The following is a 16,781-nucleotide window of genomic DNA, read 5'->3' as shown; positions in this document are numbered from 1 at the left end:
CAGTTACTTTTGTCCACACCGAATAGTGTGTGTGTGTTGTGTGTGTTTCTATAGTATCTTGTACTTCCTCATAATGACACCTTTCGTATGTTGTAATTCTTTATAGTTCTATAATTAAATTGTTTATAGAGAGTCCTTGTGTGTTTTCTTTGCTATGCTAAATACAGCATATAGCAAGTATGCAATAAAGAGATGCTAAAAAACTAAGGAAGATGACGTTTTCATGGGTGGTGTCTAATGTGTTATCAAACAGTGCTTCAGGATTTTTCATATAAAGGAAGAGGAAGATTGCTGCAGGAGTGATAGTTTGTGCTGTGAGTAGTGGTTGTTTGTTTAAACTTCTTTCCGTTTCCATGATCAAGTAAATTTTTATTCCTTATTGATTGAAAATGTGAGGAATTATGGAAGTTGTGAAACAAACTTTCAGAATTACATTATATAAAATTAGGGCAGTTTGACACTAAAATATAATTTATTTCAGGGCCTACCTATTTTTGGGATATTTGACTTCAAATGAATTTAAGCTAGTCAAATCTTGGGTGTTCTGCTTTTCTTTCTCTTATTACCATGATTATTTGCTTGTGTGTAGTTGTTAAAAGTGAATTCCGTAGAGTCCTTGATTTTAGACTTCATGTTATCTGCGGTATAACTGATAACAGAATGCTACAGGGCCTTGTTTGCTAAGTGCTTGTGTGTTTTAAGACGTTGGCAAAACATTTAGAGTGCAAATAAAGATAGTCAGAAACGAAGGATATGCCTGCAATAGGCTATATTGAATGATCTGGGCATTGACCTTGATTGGCTTCTTCCTACTACCCACTTTAGCTATTCCCTTTCTCTCCTGGTCTTAGGACTGTGCTGTGTTGCCTATGAAAATCCAAATTAATTTTGTTTTGAAAATGAAGTGTATAGAAATCGTAATTCATTTGTGTACCTAAAGACTCAGTTGTTTATCATTTTATGTGATTCTTTCTTGGAGAAGGCCTGAATGAAAAAAGTATTATAAGAGCAAATAATTTTTTATTTCATGTTATTTTAGTAAATTTCCCTAGGAAACTGTATTCAAATCTTTTGCTTGCTCTATGAGCAAGAATATGGGAAAAAAGTTCTGAGACTGAGTTGTTTAACGTTGGGCAGTACTGGCAAAAACCCTGGTCAGAGGCAATACGTAGGGTGCTAAGGGAGAGTGATCAAGGTCTAGAAAAGAATGTAAAGATGAATGACACTTGATCCTTACCTTACAAGGAACGTGAGATCTAGTAGTGAAAATGTTTAAACAAATAATTATAATACATTGAGATAAATGCATAATACTTTTTACATAAAGTATCAAAGTAGGGACTGGAGTAATTAATTTTAAAGTATGTTAGTGATGGCTTCATAGAGGAGGTAAACAGGAATTTTAAGGATGAATAGTGATTTGCCAGATGGACAAAAGGGCTCCTCTTAAATAGATGAGCACATGCAGTGACATAGAGGCAAGAAAGCATTATTATGTGTTTAGGGAAAACTTGAAATAGTACTATATGTGGAATGCAGTGTATTAATGGGAGAAAAGGGAGATGAGGCTGGAGAGAGGAGCGCTTAAATGTCTTGTAGGGACGGACAGGAGTTATTCTTGACAGACTCTGGTTTCTTTCAACGCTCCCCCCCAAATCCTTGTTTTAGAATCCCTTTCCTCCCGTTTATTAGCTGCTTTCCTAGCTTTAGATGCCAAGGTTACGGAACTAGGAAAGTACTCTTTCCTTTTCCCAGGTAATTTGTGGTAGGGTTATTGAAAGGGATAGAAAGGAAGGAATACACAATCCAGTTGCCATTTGTGCAGGGAGCTAGAGATAAGCTTTGGCACTTGCAAGTGGACCTCTGAATATTGTTATACATGGTGATTTGCGTTGCTAAATAAATAAAATCAGGTATACTGATCTCATGGCTTTTATGAGCTTGTCTGGAAATCGAGTTTTTTGAGTTCCAAATTTTTGAATGGACTTCAAGACAATATCTTATCTGATGATGGTCAGTATGACTAGAAAAGACTTGATAAATTAATAAGATTTTTGGATATGTTTGATTTATGTGATTTAACTATTAACATCTATTTATCTGCAAATAATACTTAATTGAGTCATTCTTAGCTTAAAGCTGGATCTCTACCAAACAAGATGTTAGTTTTGAGGAAATTAATATACTCATTAGCAATTACATGTTGAGTGTCTATTATATAACCAAGTTACTGTGTTGACAATGTTAAGAAATCTAAAAGTGAAATCACTGGCCATGTCCCCAGTCTAGTAGGGAAGATGACATATACAGGTATCTGTATTACCAGGCAAATGTGAGGTAAGTTCACTGAAGATCTGAGGAGAGAGAAATACTGCTTTTGACAAGGGGGAGAACTGGGTCTTAAATGATAAGCTGTGAGGAGTAGAAGGCATTTCAGGTGGAGGAAAGAGCATGAGCCAACATTTGTAGGTTAGGAAGGCTGGAACTGTGTTTGGGGAACAGAGGAGTCTGTTTAACTAGAGAGGGTAAATAGGGTGCTTTGGCATTGGGGAAGGACAGGTTGGGTGTAGGGAGAAATACAGCTGGAACAGTTGTCCAGGGATAGGTTGTAGAGAGAGTATGGATATTAATCATATGCCCTTTAGGTGTATCTCAGGTTGGACCATAGTTAGAGCTGATTTTCAAAATTGTATGAGGTGTGATCATAAAATATGGTGAATGTTTAAATTAAAAAGAAATTTATTACAGTAAAAAGACACATGGCCATTAATCTCCCCACAAAACACTCCTCCTCGCTTTGAATATACTTATGCCATCGTTCCTGCCACTTTCTGAAGCAGTTCTGGAAGTCATTGTTTGATGAGGGAAGACAGCCGGACCCTTCTTTCCATCTCTCCTCACCTCACCGCCCTCCGCCAATTGGCCAAACGAGCCATACCTAGCAAGCCATGGGTAGATAGCATTTGTAATTAAATTGCTCCCCTATTCCTCTGCAGAGTCATTTTCTTTTTCTCTATTCATAGCATCTTGTGCATGTTTATCTCTCCTAAAAATAGGGATTCTGCTTTATTTATATCTTGGTATCTCTAGTACTCGGAATATGTTTGATGCAGAATAGTATCTTAGTAAATATGTAATACCTCTTTGAGGAAGATAATGGATTTAAAATACTGGGCTAGTGAACTATTTGGTCAACAGTCTTTTGTTTTATTTTTTTTTAATTCTTGGATAGAATTAATCTTTATATTGAAACTACTCAGATATGATCTTGGTTTTTAGTTAGTTGGTTCACTTGGTAAGTTCATAGTGTTCACGCTAGGATTATGAATTTGATACCTGAAAATGAGTGTTGGCAGAAAGCCATTTCTTCCTGTCAGGAGATGGAAACCTTTTAAGAGAGAAGTTTACACTTAAGCTGCTCCTATCTTTGGGTCTGTAGACTTAACCTGGAAGTGCTTTTTCTTTGACTCTGTTCTTCAGTTATGTTTTCCTAATTTAGTCAGTGACCAACCAAGAAGGTAGTGTAGCTGTTGAGACCCTTTTAAATATAGTTTACCTTTTCTGCTATTACTTAGAATGATTAAATTTCTGGGGCAGATGACTAGAAAACTGCTATTATGTGTTCCTCTCATGTAAAATCATGTAAGCCCCCTACTCACTTAAAACCTGGTGAGTTGAATTAGTTTGTTTTGTATAATAACATTCTTGGCTTTTAAAGCTTTGCTTATACATTAAGTCTTGTAGTTTCTGAGGCACTTGGAGATGGGGATGCCCAAAGCTCTTGAAACTTGTTCCTTGTGAACTTGAGTTGAATACCGTGTTTCCCCGAAAATAAGACCTACCCTGACAATCAGCTCTAAGGCGTCTTTTGGAGCAAAAATTAATATAAGACCAATTTTTGCTCCAAAAGACGCCTTAGAGCTGATTGTCCGGGTAGGTCTTATTTTCGGGGAAACAGGGTAATATGATGTCTTCCTTATATCCAGTCAACTTCAGTTTATTGTAGCCAGAATGCAGATAATGCCAATGAGCAGAAGATGCTATACCAGACAAGAGGTGTTTACTGTCTGTACCAAGTTTTAGATTTGTGAGGGCTATAAAGAGAATATGTGGATTTTAGAATAAGTAGGGAAGTGATGATGACAAAACTCAGACCACTTGGAGTGAAGAGACAGAGAGAATTGAGAGAAAATACATATATGTGTCTTTATCCCTCCCTGTAGTGGAAAGATTACTGTTTTAAAGAATCCAGCTACAGTACAGCTATTAGTTTGTGTTACTTTAGATAGGAATTTAAATTTTCACAATGGAGCTAATAGCATCCCTTGCTTGTCACAAGGTTGTTGTGATAATCAGAAGACTAAGGATATGAAAGAACTTCGTAAAGTATAAAAAAATCCGCATGTATAAAGATTTTGCCACTTTTTAAGATCAAGTACAAGTAACTATGGTAACACTTCCTAATTGAAGAAATTGGGGTTTATAAACCTTCTAAAGAAGGTTTTGCAGAAGTCATTGAGTTTGAGATGATTTCATAATACTGTATTGGAAAAGTGATGGAGAAATAGTCTACTAAAATGAGAGAAAAACTTACCAATAAAATATACTAAGTAAAACTAACACTAATATTTGTAGTGGTGCTTTTAAGCTTACAAAGTACTCTAATACAATATATTGTGAAAATTAATTATTCTGTTTTCTAAAATGGACAAATTGAAGCTGGCTAATTAACATGCCTGAAGTCATAAAAGTAAATAGTGAATCTAGAATTCAGTATAGATCCTTTGCTCATTGTGATGTCACTTTATCCTGTTTGTTGTCATACAGTCCTAGCACATGGAAATGAATGGGGCCATGCATGGCAGTGATAGGATCGACTAGAGCAGAACTTTTGTAATGGTGAAATTAGTATCATCATCCTGACTGTTTGAAGCAGAGATTGCAAATGAGTAGCACTTAGGATAGACTATTAAATAAGTGTAAGTCAGAAAAGAGGTTTAGAAAGAAATGAATTTTAAAGGAGTAGAAAGAACAAAAACCAGACACTCCTTCTCTCCACCCCCCCTCCAATCCCAGTCATTCTGGAAGGTCTCCAATATAGCAGTGAAAGCAAAAACAGTTAATGTTCGCCACTATTTGTCAAGAGCAGGGCCAGGGATCATATTGAAAACTCGTAGTATTCAAAGTAGTAAGTCACATTTTAGTTGGGTATAAGGCTTCTTTAGGGAGCCTTTGTTAACACAGTGAAAGGGGGAAATTGGTGAAAGATTGGTATTTTAAATAAGAATGAAGGGAGAAAGGTGATTAAATTTTTCCTTGCTACTTTTTGTCTAGACCATTTAAGATTTATATTACATTTTTATAAACAAGTGAAAGACAAGTTATCTCAGAAATTTGAGGGACTCTTCAGATATCCATCCACAGACATACTGGATTTTGAAAAATTATGTGACATTGTCTATCTGCTTAAATGTAGATACTTCCAGGAAAGTTTCAACTGTTTTTATTCTTAGTCTTTTGTTATTATTGTTATTGTAGTTACTAAAGGGAAGCAGGACTACTAAATTTAAAAACCATTGTAAATATTATATACTGTATATGTTAAGTGTTAAATTCATTGTTTTTAAACTTTCTAGCAGCAAAGGTCTATTATCAAAATGCCTGAGAAATATTGAGAAATATTTGAAGCCTATATTTAGGGGAAATAAATCCATAATTGTGCAGTGTACAAAGTAAGTTGTGATCATGTGGACTTTTAATAGAAGAATGTTAAAAATATTAAATATTCTTAATTTTTTTACTGTAATATACTTAGGTTGATGGCTTTTAAACTGAGTGAGTCAAATTATAACTTTATTTTGGAATTTAAATAACATTTACCAAATTCCCTATACTTGTGCATTCAAAAACATTTTTAAGAAGATTTTTTTTCCCATATCAACATTTTTTGATGGCCGAAGCTTGGATTTTTAGATTCAAACTGGCGGTGGTGATGTTTTTTTTTTTCCTTTAGTTAACATTATTGAGGCATAATTTACATCGAATTTTTAAGTTAAAAAAGTAATATCTTCACTTTAATTTTGGCAGCTCAATAAAGCAGATTTAAAAAAAATCTCAGGCAATATTATGCTTTTTAAGAAAGGCATCTGTCAGGATGAAATTATCAGGTTTTTTTTTTTTTAATGCTAAGAAACAGGGAAACATGGGTCATAGAATTTTATAAAAACAGGTAGTTGTATGCTTATGAAATGCAAGGATGAAGGTTTTTTTATTGAAATACTCCTAGTGATTTTTCCTTTTTGTAGAACTTAAAGGCTTAAGTTTAATTAGGAAAAATACTTCGGCTTTATTTTATGGTGGTGTATTAATAATGTATTAATAATTGGTCATATTTTCTATTTATAGAACATTATTTTAAAACTTAAAGCCATGTAGATATTTGGTGCTTACTATTTTTGGCTATATCTGTCATTACTTTTATAGCAGTTCAAGAAAAGGTTTTTCAGAAATGGCTTTCACATGTTACCCAGTGGCTTACAGGGGCCTCTTGATGCCTACTTGCTACAGGTATAGCACTTTAATGAACTGTAGTAAATGGCTGGTGTAATTTTGACTCACTTAAGGCCAACAGATTGCTTTAATTGTGAAGTGTATGAATGAATAAATGAGATTCCCACTGTCTACTTAACTATCTACATAAAACTAGAGGCTTTGCAGAATCATTAAGATTCCTGTCCAACATGACTGATTTGGCAAGGGTGAAGCAGCCGAGTGTGATGTAGAATGTGGGATGCCTCCATACTTCCCCACTGTGTGGAAGATGGTAGTTGGTCAGTTTGGTCAGTTCCGTAGTCCTCCAGGCCACTGGTGACGCACTACCATTGTTACTGTAATTTTCAAGTCTCCTTTATCCCAGACTCCTGATTATCGTGTATTAATAGCAACCTCCACCAAACACATGTCCCATCTTTCTTAAGTGCTAAGAAATCCTTAGCACTTAACCACCATGTATTTTTGTTCATTTGTTTACAGATTGTGTCTCCCCACTAGTAGATAAGTTTCATGATGGCAGGAACTTTGTCTGCTATTGTGTTTCTAACTCCTATTTGCAATATTAGAGTATGCAGTGAATATTGTTGAATATAAAGGATTTCTGTTTGTTCTTACTGGGGTTTGTAAAGATAGTGGAAGGTGGAATATAAAGATGCTGTTCCAGTTGCGTTGGGAACATGAAACTTGTGTTTTCTGGGTGAAGTAGACTGGCAGAGAGGCTATCTGCAATCCATTTTTCTCTCTGACTAGGCAGAATTTAAATTAAGAGAAGACATAAAACTTCTTTTGGATTCCTTTCTTTTAGATTTGGGCTTGGCTATTACAGAATAACATTAACCTAACTATGGGCAGGACTTTTTGCCTGTTGTTTTCTCTTCTCCCCCCTGAACTTTATGACTGGAGAAATAGGCTTTTGTTTCACTTACAAATCTACAAATATTTGTACCATCATGTCAACATATGTTCAAGGCACTATGCTACACATTGTGCAAGATAAAAGAAAACAGAAGGTTCCTGAATTTATTTTAACAAAATAAAGAATGAGTCTTGATTGCTGAAAACAAAAATGGGACAGTTAGGTGAGAGTTGAGATTATGTTCCTGTTTTTTAACCTTGAGATATATTTTTGGATATAGAGGTGAAAGTTTCTAATATCTCCAACTCCATAGAGGACCTTAGATTGATTTTCAGAGAACAAATTTGAGAATTACTTGCATAGAAGTTTCATTGAAGTTAAGAAATTAGATGATTTTTCTCAGGGTGGAAGCATGTTTGTATTTTAGGAGGGCTGTGGAAGAACCAGAATATCATGCTCATAGAAAGAAAAATGCAAATCCACCAGGAGTAGATGGTGGTAGTGTATTAATTCCTTTAGCTACATGTAGATTTTTATTAGGTCACTTATAACTAGGGTGACATATAATTTATTCCAAACTGGGTCACTTTTGAGAGTGAAAGGATATGTTATCTGAATGGGACACTGGTACAACAGGTGTAAACCAAGACTGTTCTAGGAAAACCAGGACACTTGATCACCTCGGACTAATAACACGGTTTTCTCCAGACTTAGTTGCAATTCCTTGAACCTCTCCAGATAATTTTTTTTTCCCTGTGGAGTCTGTGATATGTACTCACAGAGGCTCTCAAGCTTTGGTTCCTATTTCCTGGTCTTGTTGGAATGAAAGGATTCTTTCCATTTTTTCCTGCCTCCCCGGACTGTTTTGATTTACGACATGTGGAGGTAAGCACAGTACTCATGATGTATTGTTGGTTGACCTTTTATTTTTTTAAAGAAATGTTTTATGTGTTTTTGATCCAGTATTAGATTGTTTTTGAAAATCCTGGTTATATTCTTAATGGAGCTGATGAATTACTAGTAAGTTCTTAGAATGAAAAAAAAAAGAAAATTTGTAATTTGGGCATTTATTCTTACATTACTTGGTACTTAATATGTTTTTTTTCCTACAGGTGGGGTTATAATTTTAAACTTCAGATCTTCAAAGAAGGGAAGGAGAACATCTTTGTTTATACCATGAAGATCATGTGGTTTTTTTTTTTTTAATGTTGGAGAACTGTAATGCTTTCATTTTGTTTTCCTATTCAGTTCAAATAAATTAATTCTTATGTGATGTATTTTATTCAATAACTCACTTTTTATTATCATCTTATGTTAGGTTGGTGCAAAAGTAATTGCGGTTTAAAAGAAAAATAATTGCAAAAACCATAATTACTTTTGCACCAACCTAATATTTTCTAGTAAATTAAAAATTAACACAGAAAAAATAGTTATCTTTGAGGTAGTGCTTACTAAAATATGGTTCTCCGCACCTCTGATATCCTTATTTGGAATCTGGGGTGGGAGTATGATATATAGATTTGGAAATCACCACTTTGGAGTACTAGAATGGAACCCTAAACAATCTCAAAATTAGGGAGTTTGTTTATAGACAAGCCTGAACTCATTTCTGTTCTTGCTGGAGTCCTATTGTTTCTCTGTATAGTCGTCCATCTAGTGGTAGGAATGCAGAATACAGCAGAACGCCAAGGAGAAGCTCTACGGTTTCAGACTTTTTTAATATTAAGAATGCTTACATAGTAGACAAAAACCTTTTGATAATGGGGTGGGGGGCGGGGGAGGAGGATGACCCTTTCACTTGAAAAATAAGTCAGTGGCAATGAATTCTGAAAGTATTCCAAGAGTATATGTTTTTCTATAGAGAATTTTCATGATTTAAACTTCCTTTTTTGTAAGATTTTGTGTAATTATAAAAGATGTACGGGCTAAGAGGCAAATGCATAAATAATGATAGATAATTTTAAGAGACAGTCATTTGGTCTGATTTGAAAAGGATGCTTTTTGTATGATTAAAATTTTAGGGCAATTACATAATGATTCTATTAACTAAAACAATTTATTTTGCAGTTTGTAAATTAAAATATGGACAATTCAGCAAACTTGGCTTGTGTTCAGCTATGACTTAAGAGGCTCGTTTTAGCCAGACATTAATATAGAGTACCCCAGCATTGGCTTTGTTTACCTAGCTCCATCTGAATTCTTTCTTCTCTTAGGTGTTCCCTCTCTAGTTCCACTTCTTTCCTCTGCTACAGATATAAAGCAGCTCAGTCCTTTCTCTTTTGTTGCTTTTTAAAGTGTTCTGAAGACACACAGCACTTGATATATCCCCAGTTGTGTGATGTATCCCCAGGAATGCCTCCTAAATCTGTTACATTTTTTATTCCTCTTTTTAAAAAAAATTGATTTCCTTAGGTGGCCTCCATAGCTACCTGAAATTGGCACTGATGGAGATCTTTTCAGGTTATTGTATCTTCTTAAAAACCAAAACCAAACAAACAAAAAAACCTTTATTTAAAATAAACACAGCCAGATAAGAGGATTGTGAAGACTTAACAGCAGCATTTCTGTTGAATAGTTTTTTTTAGGGGGTTAAAAACCTCTCCTTTTACGTGGTGATTTAAAAAAAAAAATCAGCAGGCAAGAAAAACGTATTACTCAATAACCAGGTTAAATACGCATATAACATGTACTTTTATCAAAGTGTAGGATTATTTTTACATTTCTTAGTTTTCACATGTATGAATCTTTAGTCCATTCATTTGGCAGAGAATACAGTAACAGTAATAGCATTATCTAGTTCTAACAAATTGATTTTGCCTATAGCTGCAGCTAGTTTTTTTAGTAAGATGGGATTTTGCCTTACTTTATTTGTGGGTTCTGGAAGATTCCTCATTGTCTACCATGGTGAGAATGATAATTTCTATTCAAAGTATTGGCCTACCTGTGTAACAGTGGCTACAGGATTTCCATCTGTTATACTATACAACTCTTACGTTGACTGCCTCCTCCTCACATCATCAGGAAATGAAGGATCCTGCCATGGCTCTGCTTTCTGCCCGTGATCATGATATGCTCCAAAGAGTCTAGAATGAATGGCAGTACAGGATTGGTGTTTGCTGTGTGACGTGAGAGGTGCTTACTGGAATTTGTTAAATTAGGGGAAAAAATAGTAATATAGTTTTGTTACGTATTGGTTTTGACTACCTGTTCATATATAACTTAGTTGTTGAGTAATTTGCATCACCCTGTATTTGGGCAAGTACAGTTAGTATAAATCAAAATATATCTACAGTTTTTAAAAAACGGAATTTTTATTGTTTTTTTAACATGGTTTTGATTTAATATACTGCAAGCATTTCCCCTGGTTGGCTTTTTTTTTTGCCATGTGTTTGTCAGTCTCTTAGTATTTCACTGTCAGACTACTGTCATTTAATGAATTACCCTATCACTATTGGGCATGTCCACTTACTGCGGTCCCTTAGCTTTGTAGTACTTTTATCAGTCATTTGGATATCTTTGTCATTTCTTTTTAATAACTCTGAATGTCTTCTCTCCTCTTTTCAAATTAACTCCGTCCTGTTATTTACAATGAGCATTCTATATTGTGTGAGTCTTCCCAGTTTTTATCTTAACATCCGGTTAAAATGTTGGTTAGACTTATTAATGTTTAAATTATTCTGTGAAGACCATATTTTTTAAGTTAATTCTAATGGAAATTGTGTTAAAGTATAATATTGTATTTCTCACAGAGGACCCCACAAACTTTAAAGATAAAATTGTAATAGTTACATCTTAATTTGGACCATACTTTGTGACCCCTTACACACACAAAAGAATTGAATGGAGAAAGATATAACAGTTCATTCTATTTCCCAGACATTTCCCTTTTGACACTTCTGATGGGCAGATATGCCTCTTTGTGTATAATTTCTTTTGGCTTAAGTCTGATTTCAAATAACATGTTTTCTAAATACTTTAAAATTTATGTTAAATGAAAAAAGTGTTGCTGATCGTTTATAACAGAAGTTCAGAAACTGTTCTTACCTCTGGTTACCGTTTCTTCGTGAATGTTTGTTCCTTTTATTTGTACTCCTACCCAGAAAAAATTTCAAAGATAGGATAATGAAGAAACATTTGATGAACTGCTTAAATTGCCTTCCAAACTGAGTATATCTCCAATTTTCTAGATGTTTGAAAAAATCAGTCTTATGTTACCTAAATTCATTCTAAAGGCAATTGCAAAGAGGACAGTGTTTCCCTGAAATAAGACCTAGCCGGACGGACAATCAGCTCTAATGTGTCTTTTGGAGCAAAAATTAATGAGACCCGGTCTTATATAAGATATAAGTATAGTATAGTAAAATAAGACTGGGTCTTACATTAATTTTTGCTCCAAAAGACTCATTAGAGCTGATTGTCTGACTAGGTCTTATTTTCGGTGAAACATGGTATCATTCAAAGTGACTCTTTTGAAAGACATAGTAGTACTTGGCTACATTATCATGATACTTTTTTTTAACCTGTTTTTTTTTAAAATCTATATTCTTCAGGTAAATAACTTGCTATTGTTTTTAGCCAAGTTCATTTATTTAGAAATTCTACTTGCGTATAAGCATAGTTTTTATTTAGTCTAGTTGAGTCCCTGTTTAGATGGGAACTCAGCCTCTACATTTTGCTAATAGTACATGCCACTGGCTGGGTTGCCTGACTTGCTGTGGAAGTGAACCCTAAGTACCCTAAGTTTCTAAGGTTAGTGAACTCTGCCAGGGGAGATCTACATAGGCTTGTGGGCTGCACTAGGAATATGGCTATAAGATTAATGAAATCGTCTGGTAACTAGTCACTTCTAATTTTTTTTTACTTTGCTGAACATTTTTCCCTAACTACAAAAATACTGTTTTTTGCATTTCACTACTTTTCTTACTGGTTTTTTAAATTAGTTAGAAATTTAGGACTTCCATTAAAATAAATTTAGGACTTGCATTAAATTGGCTAGTTTGGTATTCACTTTGTATAAGTTTCCAATGACCCTTAGCTCTTAGAAAAATTTAATTCTATTAATAAATCTGTCACTGAGTAGTGAGCTCCTTTGACCTTACCTGTGGGCAAGCACCTTACCTATGTTAATACAATTCACATTTATGTTGTCTCCCCCAAACATTGTTTGTTGGATCACCATATAAAAAATAAAAGTGAGAGCATTTTGTATAGTAGGAATTGGTTCCTTCTACCATCTCGCTTTGGAAAAATGCTCATTTCCATGCTAGGCCTATTTTCTTCCTTCCCTTAAATACTAGAAATCCTCATGAATTCTCACCTATACCTAAAGCAAAAACCTTCACACCATATAGTTTGTTTTTTTTTTTTGAATTGTTAATGTAGTATTTAAGAAAGTATTTTAGTTTTTATATTCTTAAGGTAAATAATTAAAACAATATAAGATGTGTTTCTACTTTGGATCCCTTTTGATTGGTAAGGGAAATTTAATGCCAAGTTTGTGCTTTTTAAGAAATGAGATCTTTCGGATTGAGAATGGAAAAAGCAGTACCTATTGCCATAATATGCAATCTTTTGTTTGGAACTATTTGCTTTTGGTTAGTCAGAAGTGGGGAAAACATTTCCTTCCTGAGTTGTTGGAGCTCAGACTTGGAAGCATTTTTGTTACTACTATAGTAGAAACATTGTGCGAAGGACAAATTACTGCATGGAGAAAATGACTGGTTGAGTTAAAATACTATGGGGAAGTATGTTCTGCAGAGTTTGTGTAACTATTCAGTATTTTTTTTTCTCTCTGTCATATTTATATAACTTTGGTTTTGCATTTGGTGTACTCTGGATTCATAATCTCAGCATGAACTCTTATTTCATTTTTCCTGTTATATGTGAAGTGTTATATTTTGGCTTCTGGAGTTATTCTTCAGTTTTTATGTGGTCATTTCTAAAGCATACTATAGTTTTTATAAGCATTATAATAAAAACCTTTATTTGTTAGATCTCCTTTAACTTGAAATTTGAAAATTTTCAAATGTAATGGTCTCAGGTTTGTACTTAAACCTTTTGGGACGAGCAGGTTGTGCACATAGTTGTAGATTGTTGGTTTAGTCTATGTAAAAATTACCACTTTTGGATGCTTTTTGAAAAAATGTTAGGACTGTCCATATGCATACTAAAATGAATATAGTTATTCAAAAAGTAAAAAGTGACTACTATATGCGAGACACTGTTCTACGCCTTTGAGGATACAGGAGAGAACAAAACAGCCCTGCTCACATGGAACTTATATTTTAATTGGGAGAGAAAAGACTGTAAACAAATTAGGATGAGTTAGATATGATGGTAAGTACTTTGGAGAGAGATCAAAGTAAGGGAGTATAATGAGGGTTTAGAGGTAGAAGAGTGCTGTAAATATTCAGACATTCATCTGATACTGTGACATTTAAGCAAAGATCTATAGGAATAAAGTGAGGGAGCAAGAAGTACAGATATCGGGGACAAGAGTATTCCAGGCTGAAGCAGCAGCAAGTGCTGGGCGCCTGAGGTAAGGGTCCTCGGCTTGTGGGAAGCATTGCAAAGGAGACATCCGTGTAACTGCAGCCAAGTGATGCAGAGGGGAGAGCTTATCTCAAAGGCAGCAGATAGATTATATATGTTCTATGCATAAAATACTGTAGTTGAAACTGAAGTCTCTATACATTTGGGCTTCATTTAAAATCAGGCTTTATCTGACTAGCAGTTTATTACGTCCGTGATGAATAGTATGGAAATTGCTCTAATACATGGTGATGGAAAGAGAATTGACTCTGGGTGGTGAACACACAATGTGATATATAGATAATGTATTACAGAATTGTACACCTGAAATCTACGTAACTTTACTAACCATTGTCACCCCAGTAAACTTTAATTACAAAAAAGAAAAAGAAAGAAATTGCTAACAAAAATGTTTGCAGGCTCCTTTTAAGGTCTCTTGGTCAAGTAGAAGAGAATGATTTGGAAGTAAATAATTACAGAGTAATTCTGTAGTGTAGAATTATGTGTCAACTTTAGTGACTGTGTGGAAGGCACCTTAATGTGTGAAGGGGAAGACTTCACAGAGGGGAAGCCTTCATTCGTTTTGAAGAATGAGCAAGAATGGAAAGATTTCTGTGTGAAACAGCAGCAAGGTACATCACAGAACACTATGGTGGTTTTGTGTTAGACACTAAGTATCAAGGAGGGGGATATTGACAAGGGCAAAATGTATGCCGTCCTTGAAGAACTGGGGACATCATTGAAGTTAGACAGTGATAGTCACTGTTGTGTTATCGATCGTTTTGTGGCCAATTTAGAGAATGTTTAGGGGTGTGGGGTGGGTGAGACCCCAAATCTGGTGTCATTGAAAATGAGGATGTCAGTCCAACATGTCTCAGTGGGGACACTTTGGGGTAGGGAGTGCTTTGGGGACACTTCCTAATTGTGGAGTGCTGATTGTGCAGCAATACAGGACAGTTAGTCTCCTCATCCTTCATATGCAATAGCAATACGAGGTATGATCACACAATACAGTGAATGTTTCAATAAAAAAATAGATTACAGTAAAAAACACATTGCCATTAATTCCCCTCAAAGTATTGCGTCTCGCTTCGAACACTTTCCCGTTGTTCTTGCCACTTTCTGAAGCAGTTCTGGAAGTCCTCTTTCGTGTCCTTAGAGAGTGTGATAATCTTATTTCCCAATTTTTGAATGCTCCCAGGAGTAGTGGTTACCCCCTAGTTAAAAAATAAATAGGATCTGAACTCTGGCTTTCGCAGTGACAGTGTGATGGAGAGGAGAAAGTGGAATTGATGGAGGTGTAGGAGACTTGGTTACTGACTGGCTTTGGGGAGTGTATATGAACACACTCACGTTGGAGAACCTTTGGCGCAGGCATAGCGTGACAAATTTTGTGACAGGTTCAATTTTGAAAACAAATAAAATAAGATTCTGAAGAGTAAAATGACTGGATGCCATTGTGAGGAAGTAACTTATATTTAAGAATTGAATAGCTCAAGACAGTTTTTGGAAGGATATAGAAAAATTAGATATATAAAAATAAATACAGAAAAAAGCTAGGAATATTAACAAGTTCAGAACTTAACCACTGTGCTTGAAGTTTTAAAAGATTCAAAATGAGCAACAGATAGATAGGCCTTCCCCTCAGTATATTTTGAGAGAAGGAGAAAACTTAGCTCTGGGAATAAAGCAAGTACAATATATTCAGTGCCTTAGGAAAGGTATACAGTACTATTTAAGAAGAGTCAAAGAAGGCAGAGAGCAAATTCTACTTTTTACTATTAGAAGCTGAACTATATACCTGCGAATTGAATGCACTATTTAATTTTTGTTGCAAGTAGTCTGAAATGCAAAAGTCTTGTGCCATTCTGTTTCATGGGCACTGTTTGTTGTGCTCTGTTCTTTAAGCATCAGTTGGCCAGAACTACTTGTGTAGGAGTAAAATGCGTTTGGTTTCCTTATCAAATGTAACTTTGTATAATAATTGGACCTATTAAAACAAACAGTTTTGAAACATTATAAGCAGATAAATGGTCAGTTACATTAATGTTTCTTGCTAGCAGTTAAGGCCAAGGTAGATCACTTGAATTCATATTTAATCATTATGCATTAAAAGTGAACAAATTGCTAATGAGTCATGAATAAGTTTAATTTTTTTTCCCCTTTATGGTAGTTACAACTGAGATATTTATACTTGTTTTATGCATACTTTACAACAACTCATTTCTTGGTCTTCCTCTCTGTTCTCTAAATTGGATCCTATTTTGTAATTTCTTTATTGAATTTGGCAATAATCTTTAAGCAGTTGGAGGTGAAACCTTGTGGTCTTTTAAAAGTTTTTTTTTTTCTTTCCAGTTTTCGTACTAAAACAATGGGACATTAGACTATTTTATAGTAAAGCATGCCAGTTAGAAATACAAAATTGGAACTTAATTTTGCTTTAACTTTTCCAGGGTAATGTTGAGTAGGGTTTCTGGATCATTTCTTACTTGGAAATATGTTGCAATAAGAAACTTTAGTTCATTTTCAGTTTTGTTTGTTTGTCGGTGTTAGCTGGTGACTACCAACTGATACCTGAGATAACTCAGTAGAACTAAAGGGAGAAAAGAATGAGAATTATTTTATATAAACAAACTGAGCTCCTACCCTCTCAGCTACCACATGTATCTGTTATCTTCCTGTTAGTGCAAACACAGCATTCTAGGGAGGATATAATAAAGGTAGTTGGACCTTCAGCTTGTTCATGCTTCCATGTGTATGATTTTTTTTTAAAAGTTTTTTAAAAGGTAGGGATGAATTATGCTATTTGTTACTCTGAAGTTTTATGAGTAGTAAGAGAACT

At 34.7% G+C, this 16,781-nt stretch overlaps 1 protein-coding gene across 22 annotated transcripts in view; it reads left to right on the top strand.

The window, feature by feature from the left end:
* PICALM (phosphatidylinositol binding clathrin assembly protein) overlaps positions 1-16,781 on the top strand; it is a 90,512-nt gene that overhangs the window by 10,436 nt on the left and 63,295 nt on the right. The window contains exon 1 of one of the 22 annotated variants that reach the window (XM_033121576.1): positions 10,399-10,540. The exons of the other annotated variants lie outside the window; for them this stretch is intronic. Coding sequence (XP_032977467.1) covers positions 10,501-10,540 — 40 coding nt within the window. The 5' untranslated portion in view covers positions 10,399-10,500. Of the gene's footprint in view, positions 1-10,398; positions 10,541-16,781 lie in introns of those variants that run through there. 22 annotated transcript variants of the gene reach the window in all.

This window comes from Rhinolophus ferrumequinum, chromosome 11 (genome assembly GCF_004115265.2).
Source record: "Rhinolophus ferrumequinum isolate MPI-CBG mRhiFer1 chromosome 11, mRhiFer1_v1.p, whole genome shotgun sequence".
NCBI classification, from domain to species: domain Eukaryota; kingdom Metazoa; phylum Chordata; class Mammalia; order Chiroptera; family Rhinolophidae; genus Rhinolophus; species Rhinolophus ferrumequinum.
Note: the sequence above shows the minus strand (reverse complement) of the source record. Positions and strands in the feature narration are given on the sequence as shown.